The sequence below is a fragment of the Zootoca vivipara genome, chromosome 3, assembly GCF_965207765.1.
Source record: "Zootoca vivipara chromosome 3, rZooViv2.hap1.1, whole genome shotgun sequence".
Lineage (NCBI taxonomy): Eukaryota > Metazoa > Chordata > Lepidosauria > Squamata > Lacertidae > Zootoca > Zootoca vivipara.
In genome coordinates, this window is record NC_142586.1 from 11,438,616 (window position 1) to 11,458,196 (window position 19,581).

Sequence of the window (19,581 nt, forward strand, 5' to 3'; positions counted from 1 at the left end):
TTTAGCTAAGGTGGCTTTCAAGCTCGTTTTTACATCCTTAAAGGTGGTAAAAGGTTATAATCCCCCCAGTCCTCTGTTGGAGATTTTGAAAACAAATACAGTGGTTTACTAACAGTCCCGTTTACAAATGCCTCCGTTTATGAACGCCGCAGGCCCGGAAGTGTTTATATCCGGGTTCCGCAGCGCCGTATGCGCAGACACGATCTGCGCATATTGCGCATGCGCAGAAACGTGCCTTCGGGGAGCGAATGCCTCCGTTTACGAACGCCTCCGTGAAACGGATCACGTTCGTAAACCGAGGTTCCACTGTACAAAGTACAAATGGATTGCCAGCTGTTAAAGACAATGACAGATGCATAATTGGACAGCCTTTGCCTGTTTAGTAAACTGCAGGTGCTACTCTGGCATTCCTGGGAAGCTGTCGTAACATATCTGTTGAAGTTGTTGCACTCCTTTTCCGGCTGGATCATAAAAGAGCTCTGCTGGACCAGTCCAAAGGCCCTTCCAGGCCAACATCCTATTCTCACAATGGCCAACCAGATACCCATGGGACACCCACGCGATTCCAAAGACAGCAATCTCTCACCTTATGCTCCCCAGCAACTGGCATTCAGAGGCAAACCTGCCTCCTGGATGTGCGGCTACAAGCTTTTTTCTACCCCGAGCATCCAAAAGGATTACATTTATTTCCTGCCTCAGCTGAGCAGCTGTTTTTGTTATATTGCAAAGTTGTAAATTTGAGTGATGAGTGAAGAGAGCTGTCCTGCTCTCAGTATGGCACTGGTGTGGTGGTCTCCGCACACTTCGCTCATTTTTATGTGCAGTGTGTTCAACCGAGAAGTGTAAGGGAAAAGAATCAAAAGTGGTTTTGAAAGTAGGATTCTTTCCTCGCGGAGCTCTACATCCTCTTCCTACCTAGAATGTCAGTGCAATGAAAAGAATACAGAGCAAAGGAATGCCAGCCAATTGCAGTGTGATGGTGCATTTTGCTGTCACATTTGAAAAGTAGGTAAAGGTGAAAAGGTAAAGGACCCCTGGATGGTTAAGTCCAGTCAAATGCGACTATGGGATTGCGGCGCTCATCTTGCTTTCAGGCTGAGGGAGCCGGCATTTGTCCACAGACAGCTTTCCAGGTCATGTGGCCAGCATGACTAAACCGCTTCTGGTGCAACAGAACACTGTGATGGAAACCTGAGTGCATGGAAATGCCTTTTACCTTCCCGACGCAAAGGTACCTCTATATCTACTTGCACTGATGTGCTTTCAAACTGCTAGTTTGGCAGGAGCTGGGACAGAGCAACGGAAGCTCACCCCGTCGCGGGGATTCGAACCGCCAACCTTCTGATCGGCAAGCCCAAGAGGCTTAGACCACAGCACCACCCACATCCCTTTTGAAAAGTAACACCTGGTGGACCACAGGCCCTTTGATGAAATAGCATAGTCCAACACAGGTGATAGCTCAGTTGGTTAGAGTATAGTGCTTATAACACCAAGGTTGCGAGTTTGATCCCCATATGAGACAGCTCCATATTCCTGCATTGCAGGGGCTTGGACAAGATGATCCTCAGGGTCCCTTCCAACTCTACAGATCTATGATTTTCAAGGAGTACTGGGCAGCTTTAATCATCATCATCTCGAGGCAGAGAAAACACTTGAATTCAGAGATGGGTGAAGGTAAAATGACTGGGATAGCCCCCCTCTCTCTGATGTGTGAATCTTCTGCCTTGTAGGAGTTCCCCTTTGTCTTTGCTAAAGATTTTGCTTAGACGGATACTTGTAAAGAAACATTCCAAAGTCTCCAGTTCTCTCTCTCCCCCCTTTCAAGGACATTCAACCCCACAGCATTCCTCCTGGAACTCCTCACTGCTCAGAGAAATGGGGAGCATGTAATATCATGCTCGTCAACACGTAATAAAACATTACATCCACATAAAGAGAACCTGATTTTGAAGCGGGGTTTCCCCATTGGAGCCCACCAAGTGTTCAAGGTTCAAACCAAGTCCAAGGTGCTAATGATCAGTTTTGAAAGGGAAGCGGCAGGGAACGGTGTGTGTGTGTGTGTGTGTGTGTGTGTGTGTGTGTGTGTGTGTGTGTGTTGTTTTCCTGTGCGGGCTTTGAGACAAGGTTTTCATTCAGCAGCTACTGTTCATGCACGGAAAGATTTGGTAAAGAAACCCCACGGAGTTCAAAACAACGTTGCCTAACGTGAGCGGCCCCCTCCCCACTTGCCTTCCAGGCCTTTTTTTGCCAGAGATAACAAAACAGTCACCCAGCTGATATTTGCAATAGCTGCGAATTTATGAAGGGAGGCCAAGGCGCTACCCCCTCGCGCCCCATCGGCAAAATGGCAGCTCCTTGAGTTCCCCTCACAGCCAAGCAGCACTTTCAGAATCCCTTAAGTGCCCTTGCAAAAGCCTTTTCAGAAAAAACCCAGCCAGGTTTGTTAATGCATAAAGCAGAGTTGCTGTCTGCCTAACATTTACCTTGGGATTAAAGGAGAGGGGAGAAGGGAGGTGGGACCTGGACTTTTACTAAGCTTTAAACTCTGTGATGCCTTGACGTAATAGGAAGAAAAGTTGGCAGCTCTAGGCTGGGTTTCTTACTGTGGATGTGAGAGCTTCAAGGCTTCCCCTCCCTGAATCAAAAAACAGACCTTTACATGGCGTTATTGTACAGAAGAGCAAGTGCTCTATGTCCCTTAATACTGCTTTCTTAACCACCTGGCGCTGTCAGAAGGAACCACGCTGCACTGGGAAAACACATGAATCACACTTCCTTGAAACTTGCCTTAAATAATAATTCTTTTTTCTTTTTTTTTAAGTACTCAAGAGACTATAAAACTTCACATGAAATCACTTCAAGGCACAAAAAGCCACCAGCCCCCAATTGCAAGAAAGAATAAGACTTCACAAGCACAACCCGGCGCCAGAGAGGAGCACAAAATAGCTGATTGGATCAATCCAGACCCAAATACACAGGGCTGACCCAAGACACAGGGCTGCCTGGAGCAAAGGACAACATGGCAATCCCCCCCTTCTATGTACTGGAGTGGCAACAGGATCTTACTTTAACCCTGGCCACCAGACAGGATCCTCCTAAGGGTAGCAGGCTAGCTTTGAGAGCGCACAGAAGGCAGCCTGGCGCACACAACTCTGTCCTCCAATCGGAAGGAACAGCCGTGGTGACTGCCACCGCTCTCCTCTTCAGCGTCCACTGCCTGAGGCAGCTGCCTCGCTCTGCCTAATAGTAAGGCCAGCCCTGCCAATGCACCACAGGCAAATGGTCAGGGGTACCAAAGGAAGGAAATAGTTGGTGGTCGCTTTAAAAAGCGAGCCAAGCTGCATGATGCAAAGGTGCTCACTACTAACCAACCTTAGCTGGCTAGTCACGATCGCCAATCACAAATATGGCAATGGGACTGAGCCAAATATGTTTTATATGAAAAATCGAAGCTGGTCTGTGACCGTATTAATTCATTCATTCATTATATGAAAAATCAATAAAATATTTTATTGATTATAATTTAAAAAAATTATAATCATGTTACCATTCTTATTTTTCTGGGACTTCCCATATTGCTCAATAATACATGATATCCCCACTCTTTGAACTGAGCAAACATTCTTTCTATCTGCTTTCTAGGAACAGCTGTTGGTGGAACTTGAGACTCTTAATCAGGCATCCCCAAACTGTGGCCCTCCAGATGTTTTGGCCTACAACTCCCATGATCCCTAACTAACAGGACCAGGGGTCAGGGAAGATGGGAATTGTAGTCCAAAACATCTGGAGGGCCAAAGTTTGGGGATGCCTGCTCTTAATCCCAGGCTTGTGGGTTCAAGGCCTGCCTGGGGCAAAAGATTCCTGCATTGCAGGGGGTTGGATTAACCTTTCAATTCTATGATTCTAACTGTACCCCAGTGTCCTTGCCTGTCGTCATGGCAGGAAGGAAAACCAAGAAGAACTCAGCTGCAACACTAGTCAAGAGCTCCAGTCTCCCAAAACTCAATGGGTCTCATGAACTGGCAGGACACCAAGGAAGGGGGAAAGGATCCCAGCGAGGGGTGTAGCCATGATTGGTACACACTGGGACAACCTGAAGATGGGGAAGGGGAGGTCGGGGATTTAGGAGGTACTCACGGGATATCAGAGGATGTTGCACACCACCAAAACCAGAGGTGTCCCTGTCTCCGTGGGCATGGCAGGCTCTGAAGCGCTGGGAACAGTGGAAAATGCACTCCAGCAGACTGAGGCAAGCAAGGGAACACAGCCCAGCTCACTAGTGGACCAAGTGGAGATCATGGGGCTTGTTAGGTTTGGGAGGAGGCTTGTGGTCACTCAGCTGATGAAGATCACATATTTGTTAAGTGGAGAGGCACAGCTGCTCAGCTGGAACAAGCTCAGGTGCATCAATCAAGATTGGGATGGATAAAAGGGAAGCAAGGCTGGGACTCTGCTCCACCTTAGCTTAGTTGGTGGGCGTGTAGCACTGAAAACGCCAAGGTTGCAGGTTCAAACCCCAGCAGAAACACCCCAAAACATGCAGCAAAGAAAAGCATGGGAATATAGTCTGTAAAACCTTTAAAATGTGCCCTTCCAGTGAGTCCCAAAATGTCCCCTTTTAAAAGCTCTTTCCAAGCTATCCCACTCCCCAAGCTTATTGACAGACCCACACAAATGGTTTACTTACATAACTCTTCATACACAAAACTCTTTCCTACGCAGCAGTCAGAAAAGATGCACAGGCAGTCAAAACATTGGTTAGTTATGAAATATAAGTGTTTTAAAACTACTGGTAGGGAAAACACTTGTTTCAGACTACAGTACTTTCTGGTCTGAAACAAAAAGGGGTTGGTTAAAGCAGTGTTTCCCAACCTTGTGCCTCCAGATGTTTTCGGACTACAATTCCCATCATTCCTGACCACTGGTGTTGCTAGCTAGGGATGATGGGAGTTGTAGTCCCAAAACATCTGGAGGCACAAGGTTGGGAAACACTGGGTTAAAGCATGCGCTCAGAACTCCTTGCATACTGAATTCCACATGGAGAGACCTAACAAAGGCTTGGTGACCCATTTCCCCTCAAAGTGGGAAGTGATGACACAGGCTAAGCCTGGCAGGACAGCTTACTCTATGGTTTAACCCCTTCCAGCACTAATTAGACATGCTATGGTTATATGAGGCTGCAACCCTACATGTACCTGGGGGAGAGCTGCAGAGAGCCACAAAAAATGTGTGGATCTCTTGTTTTTAATTAGAGTTTGGGAAACAAATCCAACATGTAGAACAGTCAAGCTCTGAATTGGAGAAATTCTCAACAGACGTATAGCCATCATACAACGTAACCAGATTACGCCAACCCAGGAAGTGCCCACAGTTCAACTAGCTTTCTAAGAGTATTCTAGGAAGCCAACTTTTGTGTGATGTCCTATGATGAAGAGAGTGTTTACAAATGGGCTTCCGTGTTGCCTGACGCCAGAGTTTCACATGAAAAGGAGCTCTATTAAGAGAGCAGGACCCTTAGGATGAGGTTCAGAGTACAATCATGACTTCAGAAGCCAGCTTTCCCCGTGCTCCCAGTATTTGATTTCAGGCTGAAAGCCATTCAAGGAAGCCAAGACAAGCAGAGCCAGTCCTGCCTCCTTCCCCAAAAGTTTGCTTCATCTCGGAGTCTCTTGCATTTCCAACAGGACCCAAAAAAAGCCACACTGCTTCATTTATCAAAAAGGAATTACTCAAGCCCTAGTTTATTAATGTTCAGTAGTTCTCAGTTAGACAGACAAGTTGCACACATAAGCGGCTTTTTTTTAAAAAGCCCTTCTGGTGTTATGGAAATGGTAACATTAAATAGTACTTTGCAACAGAGTTTTTCTGTTTAGCTTGGCTTCGGGAGTCAAAAAATAAAAGAGCTCAGTGCTAAGGGGTAAGGTGAAGGTCAACAAAAAGCCTGGTGGGACTGGGATGTTCATCGCGCAGAGGACAGGAAACCCTTTGACTCAAGACTCCTCATGGCCTGTGTCCCACAGATCACAAATATTCTGGAAAAGTGTGTTCAGCAGAAAGATGGACTTCCTTGGGAAACAGCCACGAGCCCCCCTGGACTCAAGGAGCTGCTGTCTGTTGGCAAGAGCCACTTCCATTCACCCAAGTACTGCAATTAGGTACCTCAACCAGGTGTGGCAAAGCTGTGGTCTTTGGGGTACATCAGGCCCACCAAACGACTGGCAGTGGCAGTGTTAGAAACTCAGATATATAAGCTAGGCGCCAAATGGATCCTTAAACCAGGGTCGCAGTCGCCAAAATGGAATGTCTAGTTGCCATTTTGGGGCAAGACAGCTCAAAAGTCGTATTTTTTCAACACTTTTTTGGTCCCTGAAATTTGTTCTGCTCGCGCAGATAAAAGATCATGGATAGAATTCTACAGGTGGTGGTGTTAGTGTGTGGAAATAGTCAAGATCCCCAGGCAAGCACCTCCAGATGGTGGAGATGTCAAGTGCCATGCTGGCACCCAGACATCTTCACTCGGTTGCAAGTGCAAAATACGCCTAGTGAATTTTGAACATTGCACTGACAAAATTTGTTAACAGCATCAAACATGGTTCCAAACGTATTGCTGTGTGTGATCATTACATGCTGAGTAGGGAAATGCCATTATCTCCTGTGTCTTCAGAACAATGTGTTTTTATGTATACCATAAATGTATTGGCTTTTGGGGGTTTATTGCCACAGCATTGTACAGTGGTACCTTGGTTCTCAAACACCGTGGTACTCAAATGACTTGGTTCCCAAATGCCAAAAACCCAGAAGTGTTCCAGTTTTTGAACATTTTTCGGAAGCCGAACGTCTGATGTGGCTGTCAGGTATTGTTGCCGGGGTACCTGCACCAATCAGAAGCTGCGCCTTGGTTTTCGAACATTTCGGAAGTCAGACTTCCAGAATGGATCAAGTTTGGCACTTTTGTTTTTGCTATTTATTTTGCGTTTTTGTTTTTGAGGATTTTTTTTTTGTTCATTTGTTTTTATGACTGTGTGGAACCCAGTTCAGCTACTGATTGATTGTGTGACTGCGGAAATGGATAAAAGCCCCCCATCCAAACAATGACTATTCATTAGTGCAGGTAAGAAAAACAATTTTAATTTTTATCATATACAATACTGTCTTATTTATTTTATAGTACAGTACATTGTTTTCATTTTATGGATAAATTGTCTCATTAGTAAAATTCATGTTAAATTGCTGTTTTAGGGGTTGTTTTTAAAAGTCTGGAATGGATTAATCCATTTTGCATTACTTTCTATGGGAAAGCGTGCCTTGATTTTGGAACGGACTTCCAGAATGGATTAAGTTTGAGAACGAAGGTACCACTGTATGCCAGGCTGATGTTTGGCTGCTGTTCACAAAGGCCTTGTCAGTCCTGCCACAGCTTAATCAGCACCTTCCATCTTGTCCTTTGGATTACCGTATTTTTCGCTCCATCAGACACACTTTTTTCCTCCTAAAAAGTAAGGGGAAATGTCTGTGCGTCTTGTGGAGCGAATGTGTGGTCCCTGGAGCCGAATCTCCCGAGTGCGGCGCGTGCCGTTGCCCTGCCCTCCTGGGTTGCCGGCGGCCTCCCCTTTCCCCTGAACCCCCAGGAAGGTTTGGGAGCGGTGGGCAGGCTGTGCGACATTGCCTCACGCTCCCGGGCTGCTCTCTTTGAGAGAGGCTTTGCCAACAGCCTCCCCTTTCCCCTGATGGCTCCGGGGATGTTGGCCGGAGGATGGCGAGAAGAGGAAGCTGCCGAGAGGGGAGAGGAAAAGGGCGGAGGGTAGGGGGACAGAGAAGTGGGGCGAAGGGAGAAGAGGTAGGTTGCCGTGAGTGGAGAGTCATGGTAGAGGGCAAAGGAGAGGCAGCAGCGAAGGGAAGAAATTGCAGACGTCGCCTGAGTTTGGGCGAAAGGGATGGAAGAGAAGGAGGCTGGAAAAGGGGCCTGTGCTGCTTGGGGAGGGGGGAGAAAAAAGTGGGGAGAAGGAAAGCCTCTGAAGCCTCCACGGGAGGAGAGCGATCCCTGCAGAGGCTTAGGATGGAAGCTGCACCCCGCCAACCATATGGCTGGCAGGTGCTCAGCTTCCCTCCCTAACCTCCCAAGCCTCTGTGGGGATCACTCTCCTCCCGATATTTTTTTCTTGTTTTCCTCCTCTAAAAACTAGGTGCATCTTATGGTCAGGTGCATCTTATGGAGCAAAAAAATACAGCATTTTCCTATGCAGAGAATTCTCCACACATCCTTGTTAGATATTTGCCATTCTTTGTTGGGTGGCTATTAATTTGGAGCAACCTCTAACCTTAACATATAAATCTGTTGGTGGGATTTCAGCTTTAAAGTAGAATAGGAGATCAACTATGGTCCCAGTTTGAGTGCATGTCCTGCTTAAACAACCCCATTAAAAACAGATGCCTACACCAGGCATCCCCAAACTTCAGCCCTCCAGATGCTTTGGACTACAATTCCCATCTTCCCCAACCACTGGTCCTGTTAGCTAGGGATCATGGGAGTTGTAGGCCAAAACATCTGGAGGGACGCAGTTTGGGGGTGCCTGGCCTACACTGATGATAGTCTGAGGGCATGAAAGAAAAATGTTTGAAGGAACACTGATCTCAGACTCAGCTCCCTGGGACACAGGAATGGGAATCACACACCCCAAACCCTTTCACTCCAACCACAATCATAACCAAATTAGCCTGTCAGTGTACAAGTTAGAAGTCAGAGGAGCACTGCTCCAAACTTCTGGGATATTCCACCCAGCGATGATGACCTATAAGCTGTTGCAGAACTTTGTGATTTCCACTTAATTATCAGAGTGTTTAACTGGCCCAAGTTAGTAAACACTTTTTAAGAATCCCCATTAACCTTCACCTTGGTTATCAGTCAGAGAAGCTGTTCTTAATGCAGAGGGGCTCAAAATCATAAAAAAGCAATCAACTCTGGGCTTAAAGCAGGCTACCTCAACCTCGGCTCTCTAGATATTTTTGGCCTACAACTCCCATGATCCTTAGCTAGCAGGACCAGTGGTCAGGGATGCTGGGAATTGTAGTCTCAAAACATCTGGAGGGCCGAAGGTTGAGGAAGCCTGGCTTAAAGAAACATAGAACAACAAACCTATAAGCTCACCCTGGCAATAATTCTCAAATGGTTCACATCGGGCACATGTTAATTCTCTCTCCATCTGCTGCTCAGCTAGAACACAGCAACCTTTCTCAAGCTGGATTGGGCTAAGTGCTAGAAATCCCCTTGGCAAAATTCTGGAATGAGACCCCTAGCACATAAACACATGGCTTCACTGTCCAATCTCTGAATTTATATTATCAAAAATAAACACTTTCTGATGTTTTCTGTAACTGACATGCAACGGATTCCACATTGCAGCAAATACGATAAGTGCAGTAAACAATAGAAATTACACTTCATTACACACGGAGAAACATTTGCTTAGCCTTCGTGCATACAAAATCCAGTTGCCATGCAACTCTCAGCATCCCACAGTAAATAAAGTGTGGAATTTTACAAACCAAGACAAGCATTGTGCTGTATTGACCCTCTCAGATCATGCCGCAGCTTGACTTCTTTCTATTCCATCATCATTTAGCATCAAGGACTTCTTAAAACTGTTGGCGAAAAATGCTATTTAACTACTACAACACCCTCTGGTGGGAAGGAGATGTTCAAGTCAAGGATTAACCTCAAAGAGCATTTTTACACTCTGGGGACTAAACTGCAGTTGGCAAGTTCAGTGAAAGGTTGCAAATGCATTAACTGATTCTACAGTCTTATTGCTCACTGAGGGCACTTCAGATTGGCATGTTTATGGAGCATCCATCTTGATTTGTTTGCAGGGAGATTAAAAGGCACTGTCTATTTAATAAATATCCATCTTGTTTTGTTTCTGGGGAGGTTAGTGTTCTGGAGAAATGGGATCCACTGAGGAATTTGCAGCCATCCTTTGAGGATGAGAAGGCATCGGAAACTCACCTTGAGAAAAGTTGCAGCGGACTGCTGCACTGGATCAATGCTCAACGGGCAAAAAAAACCCTGGACATAACGTAAAAAGATGCTCACACCATCTGCCAGGTCGGAGATGGAGGGGGTAGATGACAGTTAGTTTTCTATGCAGTGGGGCTTGGGGTGTGGGGGTGAAGAGCATTCAGTCATTTAAGCCCTCACCTGCCGCGTGAAGTGGCAGAACCCACATACTGATTGACTGCCTCAGTGAGAACCAAGTCAACATTAGTGCACAAGTGACCAGTTTTGAGCTTACGTATTTTTTAAATTTTTCTTTTTTTAAATCAGCTAAACTACTGAGATTCAAATGATAGGGTTGGAAGCCATCACTTATCTGGGAAGCATGAAGCAGTTTGACCCCTTCTCTCTCCCGCAGCTCTTTCCATACGGCCAGGTTCCCAGAACCTCTTTTATGACAGAAACATTACTTCAGAACTCCCAACAGGAGAGAAAGTGGTAAGGAACTTCCTAATGGATGGTAGAGCAGGGAACACAGTACAGTGGTACCTTGGTTCCCAAACGGCTTGGCTCCCAAATGCCGCAAACCCAGAAGTAAGTGTTCCGGTTTGCAAACGTTTTTTTGGAAGACAAATGTTCATTTCAGCTGTCGGCATTGTTTCTGGGGCCAATCAGAAGCTGCGGCTTGATTTTCGAACGTTTTCCAAGTCAAATGGACTTCCAGAACGGATTGAGTTTGGGAACCAAGGTATCACTGTATTTCTAAGAAACAAGACCTAGCCATGGTGGGTTTTCCAGTGCTCTCATTTTTCAGCAAATCCTTTATGATGAACAACTATTTGTCTAGTCAACTGTCTCTTTCATGTTGAAAGTCCCAGTCAACAGCTACCAAGTGTACCCTCAGACTGTCCTTGTGTTGTGGGACAGTTTCAAGCATATACCAGAACTTTAGGATGATGGAAAGGCCATAGCTCTGCACATCTGGAGCATCTGCTCTGCACATGGAAGGTTCTGTTTTCAGTGCCCCAGCATCTCCAGGTAGGCATGGGAGAGAAACCAGCTTGAAACCCTGAAGATCAGTTGCCAGTCGGTGCTAGGTGTGGCCTCTGTAAAAGGAAGTTTCCTATGTTCCTGATTAAAGTGGGTGAAACAGCTCTCTCTTTGTCCTTCCAGATGTTGTTGAACCACTCAAGCCAGAAGTTCCTGTGCATGGACATAATTCGCTTTCGCTTCCCCCTCCATCCAGACAAACAAAAGACATTATTATAGTTCAAAGATACATCCCATCAGTGGTGTGCGGTCAGTCCCCAGAAGGGTAGCCCTCCTGCCACCTTCCCAAAGGCAGCAGGGCTCCAGCATCCTGTCAAGAGTCCGGGGGCCTCCTTCCCATAGTCTGGGAAGCTTCCGTCCAGCTTAGGAGGGAGGTGTAATGCTCCCACATGTGATGTCAGCACCCCAGCCCCAATTGACCTCACAAGATGGTGCCTCTGGCCCTAACAGGTCCCCTATGGAAAATGTCACTGCACACCTCTGCATTCCATCCAGGAGGGTGCAGAATAGGCCCATGAGAAGTGTGGCCTGGGCCAAGGCCTGAGGGTTTGAAAAAGAGGCCTGGACCACCCCCACCACCCGGGCCTGAGTTTCCTCTCCCCTGATATAACTAGTTTTCAGTGTAGCTAGGTGTGTACCATGTAAAAAGGCCTTTCCCGCACCTCCATTTCCCCAGATCTTCAGCTTGCCAAAACTCTAGCAAACCCATATTGCCTTCCTGTATTCACAGCTGCCAAGGGTAGAGTTAATTCAGGTTGCTATGTTTAGAGCCCAGCTTGGGTAGGATTAGATAGTTAAAAGCAATGGCAAAGAGGTATCTTTCAGCCTTCACACTGGAACCGTTCTTTTCATCGAATGCACCATCCAAACATCTGCTTAGCGTTTTAGCAGCTCAGCCGCTCCCAGTCATGCAAGCCAACAACTTCAAAGCAACACCACTAATATCTGTGCAACTGCAGTTCAGCAGTTCCCATCAGAAAATGTGCAACTTTGGTAATTAATGATGTATTTAGATCAGCCCATCTAAGAACAATGCCGGCTCTTATTTGGGCAATAAGTACTCACATTTCATTGCAAATGACTGAACACTGGATAATAATGAAAAGGATATAAACTTATCTATCAAGGTATTGCCAATATTTTCCAATACCCTACTTTAGGCATTAAAATGATGCCTTGATATATTTGATATATATTTGTGGAATATTAGGCCTGTTAACCCAGCCTAAACCTGTACTGGAGGCATAAATTCACTTTGCAGTTTGCTGTCAAATAATTTGTAACCAACTGGACAAGTTACAGCGGCGGCAGCAAACACGGCTAGATCTTGGAGGCAGCCCATGGGTCTCTCCGCACCAATGTTCTGTCTATTGCTTCCACATTCTGACAACCTAGAAGGGAAAAAAGGAAAGAGCAGGGGAGATTAAAGCAACTTATAGTCCAAATTATTTTCTGTTCCCAGGACGGCTCCAGTAATTTTACCTAGGGGACGGGGTCTTCTCCTATACTTGTTCAATCAGATCAGGGCACGTTTTGAAAGACCCCCACCACCTTCTGGAGCTTAGATGAGTGGTGACCACTAACAGGTGCGACCCTGTCTCTGGACACCCCTCTCAAAGTAGCCCATTTGCCATAATCACATCCAACTTCCAAGTGGCAAGTAAAGAACTCAATTTTCCATGCTGTCTCCAGTGATACTGACACCAATGGGAGATTCCCACCCACAAGGCAAACACCACCTTCAGAGGAGGCACTGCCCTCAGGAGCACAGCATGGGCAGAAAGAGTTAAGCCAGGCACCCCCAAACTGCGGCCTTCCAGATGTTTTGGCCTACAACTCCCATGATCCCTAGCTAACAGGACCAGTGGTCGGGGAAGATGGGAGTTGTAGTCCAAAACACCTGGAGGGCTGAAGTTTGGGGATGCCTGAGTTAAGCTCTCCGTCCATGCTTATTTGCAATCTCGATCATTTATCAACCCCAACCCATGTGCTTTAGAATGTGATTTAAAGGTACAGTGTACACACAGCCAATAGTTCCAATATATTTTGCATCTTACCAGAAAGTGCCATTGCTAACTGGAACTCTTCTTTCAATATCTTAAGAACTTCCTTCACACCTTCTTCACCCTAATTAAGTTTAGCATATCACATAAACATAAACATTTTGAGGTTTCAGCTTTAAGTCAGGCAATGCCCTCAGTGTGGTAGCAAAAACATTGGTTTGTTCAGTAAACACCAAGTGGTCTTTCCAAATCCTGCCACTTGGCTGCTACCGTGAGATATAGCATGAGTTCTGCTATAATTACAATGCTTTGTCCCATATAGTTTAAGATAGCTAGACTGGTTGTACGCTAAAACAAACAAACCATGAATGAACGCTGAAAAACAAGACACTGGTCAGAAAAAAATTCCACCCCGAAATTGGAACTAACCTTCATCTGTCTTCAATTTAAAAGGTGGGGAAGAGAGAGAGATCTGGATCAAAGAATTCCATCCATTAGTCAAAAAGCAGAAAAGGCTTTGCATAAAATAAGAACATTTGTATCAGTGTATTGGAAAGGAGATTTATAGCTATTTTAACCTACACAATAGACAAGTCTTGAAAATCCAATGCATCCTGCCAGCAGGACTTATAAGCCGAATCCCGCCCTATGAGTCTGACTCAGTAATTAATGTGCAGATCTGCTTTTCCAGTAAACTAGCAGAAGCTACGGAGCAGGCATTCGCACTAATGCTTTAAATTACCTTATAGGCGAGTCCCCAGATTACAGGCCTTCCTACAAACACAGCTCGGGCTCCAAGGGCGAGGGCCTTGAGGACATCTGTGCCTTTTCTTACTCCACCATCTAGGAAGACCTCCACTTTTCCTCCCACAGCCTCCATGATCTCAGGCAGGACCTCAACCTGCAAAGGAAAGGTGGGCAGGGGGTGACATCCTCTGAACACTTTCAAACTACCGGGGCCCAACGTTTGTTTGTTTTGATCAAGCCGCCATTTTTATTTCCACGTGTGAGAATGTAAAGTTTGGCAAGTGCAAATTTTAATTTTAAAAAACCCAATGATCCAAAGCGGGGACAGAGAATTTAAGGTCCTCCAGATTTTGCCCAAATAGGCTCCCATCAGTCCTCACTGTTGCTGGCTGGGACTGATGGGAGCTGGAGAGCAACAACATCTGGAAGACCCCAGGTTCCCCGTCCCTGATTTGAAACATCAACACCTGGCGCCAAAGAGACCCAGTTGTGAGAGAAAGCACTTCTGCACATACTCTGGGATATCACTGATCCTATATCGCACACAGCTCTGGAAGGCCCACTGCCACCAGCACTTGGGAGCAGCTTTCTGGGAGTCCAATGTGCCAGTTTGAATTTCTTAGTGCAGAAAGTATTGATCTGATGTGTAGAGAATCGTTCCTATTCTAATTAATTCAAGAGGGTTCTGGAAGCTTCTCTGTGTGAAAGAAACAAGCAGAAGATGTTTGGGTTATTCAGAGAAGCTGAGTACAGCTGGTTTGAACTGGTTCTGTTATCTCTTCTGTCAGGCCAGAAGGAGCTTGAGTTTCACTTTCTCATCTCTTTTCCTTCTGGTGTGGTGTTCTGTATATACAGTAGTATGCGTAGTGTTAAGGTTTAAACTTATTATAAATTATTGTAAGTTCAAGTTAAGTCTGGTGCAACTGGATTTCTTATGGACAGTGCCAATCCTGAATGTACTGGATTTGTGACTATGATGCGTCATTTGCCTTCAGTAGCAGTAAAGTTCTGCTGGATGAAATACAATTGCCTCTAGTCTATTTTTTGGGAATCCTGCAACGTGTTTAAGTTTTCGCTCTGCTAACTATACGTTGAAGTTCTCATCTGGATCAATACTGAGTAGAATTTCAATGACACAATGGTGCCGCAGGGAGAAAAGAGCAGAACAGTTCCAGTGCATGCAGCGTTTTGAGTTGAAGCCCATCGCCATAAAACACAAGCATCTTTTGTGGGAAACAGTGTCCAGACAGCACCATCCCTTTGTGGCCTGTGCACTGCCTCCTCCCATGGCACTGGCTGTTTTAACAAACTGTAGGATTGATTAGTGCTTGAGCTGTTTTATTGTCCTACGGGACCGCCTCTCCTGGTATGCCCCACAGAGGACCTTAAGGTCCACAAATAATAATATTCTGGAGATCCCGAGTCATAAGATGGCTAGATTGGCCTCTACTAGAGCCAGGGCCTTTTCAGTACTGGCCCCAACCTGGTGGAACACTCTTTCCCAGGAGACCAGGGCCCTGCGGGATTTGTCATCTTTCCGCAGGGAGGGCCTGCAAGACAGAGCTGTTCCGCCTGGCCTTTGGGTTAGACTCAGCCTGACCCCTGTGTTTTCCTCCCTCATGGCTTGGATTTATGGCCTACTTGAAATGAGGCTGCACTTTAAATTTTAATACTGTATTTTAATCTGTATTTTAATTAATTGTTTTTATGTTTTATTGTAATTCTGTTGGTGTCAGCCGCCCTGAGCCCGGTTTTTGACTGGGGAGGGCGGGGTATAAATAAGAATTTATTATTATTATTATTATTATTATTATTATTATTATTATTATTATTTGGCTGCCTGATTTGTGTTTGCATGCATCCATCGTCTTAACCAAGTCCTATTGAATTCAATGGGGCTTACTCCCAGGGAAGTGGAGTTAGGATTGCAAGTTTAGATTGTTAAGAATGAAGCCTTAAACTGCTAGGCCTAGACTAATTCTATTGAAGTTGAAAGGGACAACTTCATTTGATTTTTCTAACTCCCAACAGCATAGCAGTAAGATCAGCAGAATGACTCCCCACTCTGATCCAAAAATATTAGTGTGGCTATTTGTGCTGAAGTGCTATGGGTGCCATTCAATTACTAAGAATGAATTCCCTGTCTCAGAATTCTTTAATTCTCAATAAGAACAACAAAGACTAACAAATCTTTTTGTGACAGAAGTTTTCATGCACTCACTTGTTTTGTCAGATTCATGAAACCTTACACTGCTGAAATAGGAAGAAGATTAATAGGTGGGAGTTGGATGGCAATGAAATCCAAATAATACAGTTGTACCTTGGTTGACAAATGGAATCTGTTCTGGAAGTCCATTCGACTTCCAAAAACGTTCGAAAACCAGTGCCTAGGTTCCAATTGGCTGCAGGAGCTCCCTGCACTCAATCAGAACATTCTGTGGCAGACGTTCCGGTTCCAAAGAATGCTCACAAACTGGAACACTCCCGGGCATAGCTGCCAAGTTTTCCCTTTTCTCACGAGGAAGCCTATTCAGCATAAGGGAAAATCCCTTAAAAAAAGGGTTTGCAGCGTTCGGGAGGCAAAACATTCGAGTCGCAAGGCATTCGTCAATCAAGGTATGGCTGAACAGTTGGTTTAAATGTCCGCTCAATAGGCACCCCTTTTACACTTGCCAATAGGTGGTAATTAGTGGAACCAAAAGGGAGAGGTGTGGGGTTCAAGGTGGAAAGGAAGGACCCAAGGGGACCCCTGACACTGTGCCCAAGCACCTCCAAATCCTGGAGCGAGCCCTAACTCTATTGCATTTTGTGTTTGGTGCATTGGGTTGGTTTTGAACAGTGCACATTAATTCCGAGCGCCAAGGTTGAAGAAAGAGCTAATAGAGATTTTAATAAACCCAGTAGCCGCATAGTGTGAGCTCCCGGCACCTGGCGCAGGCACATATGCATGCCAGAGGGGAGCACGGGGGGTGGGGGGTGAAGGATCTCGCCACAGCACCCCAGCCCTCGCCGCCAACACAGCTGGAACAACCTCGCCATGCACCAGAGCCAAGCAGGGCCACGCTGCGCTGCCTGTCTGAGTTGGGGGGAGCCCGGTCAGCCGACACAGCACTTGGCAGGCATGCACTAGGTTCCCCATGCCGGCGCCCCCAGTCTGGCATGGTCCAGTGCTCCTCTCTTTGAGTGTAGTTATAAGATTAGGAAAAGTGGAAATTCAACCAAAGACTTTGACAGACCACAACCCAGTAGCAATAAAAAATGGAAGAACAAGAAAAAGAGACCAATAAAAGATGGAGATTGAATGTATTTTTACTAAAGAATGAGAAAGTTGTACAGGGAGCCCGGAAACTAATGAAAGAATATTTTGAAATAAATTGCAATGGGGAGGTTGATCTGAGTACAGTGTGGGAGGCCGGGAAAGCGGTAGTAAGGGGTTATTTTATCAAACAAAATAAATTAGACAGATTAAAGAGAGAAGAAAAAAAAATTAAAATTAACGGAAGAGATTAAGAGAAAGGAGAATATATTATATAAAACTGGAAAGAAGGAGGTTAATCAAGAGTTAAAATTTTTAAGGTTGGAGTATGAAAAAATGATAGAAGAAGAAACAAATAGACAAATGGAATTATGGAAATATAGAAATTTTGAGTGGGCCAACAAGCCAGGAAAACTCCTGGCTTGGCAGCTAAAGAAAGGAAAGAGTGAAAAATGCACTAGGTTCCCCATGCCGGGACCCCCAGTGTGGCCTGGCCCAGTGCTCCTCTCCTTGAGTGTTGGTTCCTCCAACACCACGAGAGGAGGGCCAGGCCGGGCTGTGCAGTAAGCCTGCTTCGTGACCCTCAAAACCCCAGGGCCATGGCCCCCCGGGCACCCACACATTATGCCCCTGAAACCCAGCTACTGAGACATCCTGCAGCAACAACAGTGGCTTGGGCAGGTGCATTTGCAGACTTTAGAAACACAAGAAAATTTATATAAGAAAAAAATTCCTAAAAGATATTACACTGCAACAAAAAAGCAGAATTCAGCTAAGATTCTCTGTTTAGTCTGCTGTTGTTGTTGCTTAAATTGCAATGTGAACATTTAGCTCATTTTGTGACACTTGTCTGCGAAATGGGAGGGACAAAGTTCTTGTTTAAGAACTGTGTTGTGGCTCCAGTGAAGATAAGGGATAGGAAAAACTATGCTGTGCATCAACTGTAAATGTTGGAGAAACTCCAGTGCCTCAGACTAGATGTTTCCAAATTCTGCCTCTCTTTGGAACAGGGCAAAATAATAAGACTGTTGAATTGTTTCGGCAAGGCAACAAAACCACTTTATATTGCACGCCAAAACCTGAGATCTGGCAATTCAGCTCTTTGCTCAGGACAGGTGGATGTGAGAAACCTATGACAGATGACTGATAGATAACTGATATGATGGATGATAAACTTATGACCAGGCAGTTTAACTACATGCACAGGACCACTGGATGTAACAAGGCTATGATAGATGATAAAGGTAAAGGGACCCCTGACCATTAGGTCCAGTCGTGACCAACTCTGGGGTTGTGCGCTCATCTCGCATTATTGGCCGAGGGAGCCGGCGTATAGCTTCCAGGTCATGTGGCCAGCATGACTAAGCCGCTTCTGGCAAACCAGAGCAACACATGGAAACGCTGTTTACCTTCCCGCTGTAGCAGTTCCTATTTATCTACTTGCATTTTGACGTGCTTTCGAACTGCTAGGTTGGCAGGAGCTGGGACCAAGCAATGGGAGCTCACCCCATCACAGGGATTCGAACCGCCGACCTTCTGATCAGCAAGCCCTAGGCTCAGTGGTTTAACCCACAGCGCCACCTGGGTCCCTATGATAGATGATAGGTGAGTTCAAAGTCTCAAAGAGTCCTCCAAAGTCTAATGTGTTGATAGGTAAGGAGCTTATGCAAGTAGAAACCAATGTTTCATGCACAGAAAATGATGCTGCGCAAGACAAGCAGAGGCAATCTTCATTTCTTTGAAGGCAAAACAGAGTGGCCAGAGGGAATCAAAACTTGCAGGTTCAGTTTGCTTGTATATTCTTTCTGACTGAGGTTTCTAGTCATCTGGCACACAATTAAAGGGCTTGTTTTTCCTCTTTAGGTTTTGCTTTGTTGCCAGAAATACTTTGGTTCCACTTCCGCATATGTATGCTCACTTTCACATCCAGGAAGATTGTGCCAAGTGCTGTTACTTGAGTCTCATACAAGCCATAATTAAAGCGCACATTTCATCAATGTGTAACAAGACACAAGGAAACATTCACCAGTTTGGACTTGATTTGTTCTCAAAACCAAAATAAAGCTAAACTATGTAGTCAGGTTTCAAGAACGTAAGGGTTTCAATCAGACTCTAAATAGTTATTTTTCCCCCCCTCTCCGGGGCAAAAAATACATGCTTTACATGCGTAAGATCCCAGGTTCAATTCCTGGCATCTACAGTTTAAAGTTTTCAGGGCTGAATCTACTAAATCTATAAATTATGAGTACCTTTCACCCACAAACCCTGACAGCCAAAACTCATGACAATAGCAAGGTTTGGCCAATATCATAGGAGCCAATTCTTAGGGGCCACGGTCCCTTCGTGTGTGCCCACCCCAAAAAAATTATGCTCTAGAACCTAGGAGTAAATCAAGAAGCAATCCTCTTTTTAAAAAAGTCTGCAGCTGAGAGCACACGGCAACACAATGCAAGTCTGCTTTTAGGTCCTTTTCAAATGATCAGACAAACCATAGGCTAGCACATATCCCTATAATGCTAGCGTTCAAGCACACT

The 19,581-nt window shown here is 45.5% G+C and overlaps 1 protein-coding gene across 1 annotated transcript in view; it reads right to left on the bottom strand.

Annotated features, from left to right (window-relative positions):
- Positions 1–7,106: 7,106 nt before the first annotated feature.
- The window catches only part of HAO1 (hydroxyacid oxidase 1), a 28,812-nt gene continuing 16,337 nt past the window's right edge, over positions 7,107–19,581 (bottom strand). Inside the window, exons 6-8 of the mRNA XM_035110118.3 lie at positions 13,787–13,945; positions 13,099–13,168; positions 7,107–12,432 (exon numbers count right to left, since the gene is read on the bottom strand). Coding sequence (XP_034966009.1) covers positions 12,362–12,432; positions 13,099–13,168; positions 13,787–13,945 — 300 coding nt within the window. The 3' untranslated portion in view covers positions 7,107–12,361. The remainder of the gene's footprint in view (positions 12,433–13,098; positions 13,169–13,786; positions 13,946–19,581) is intronic.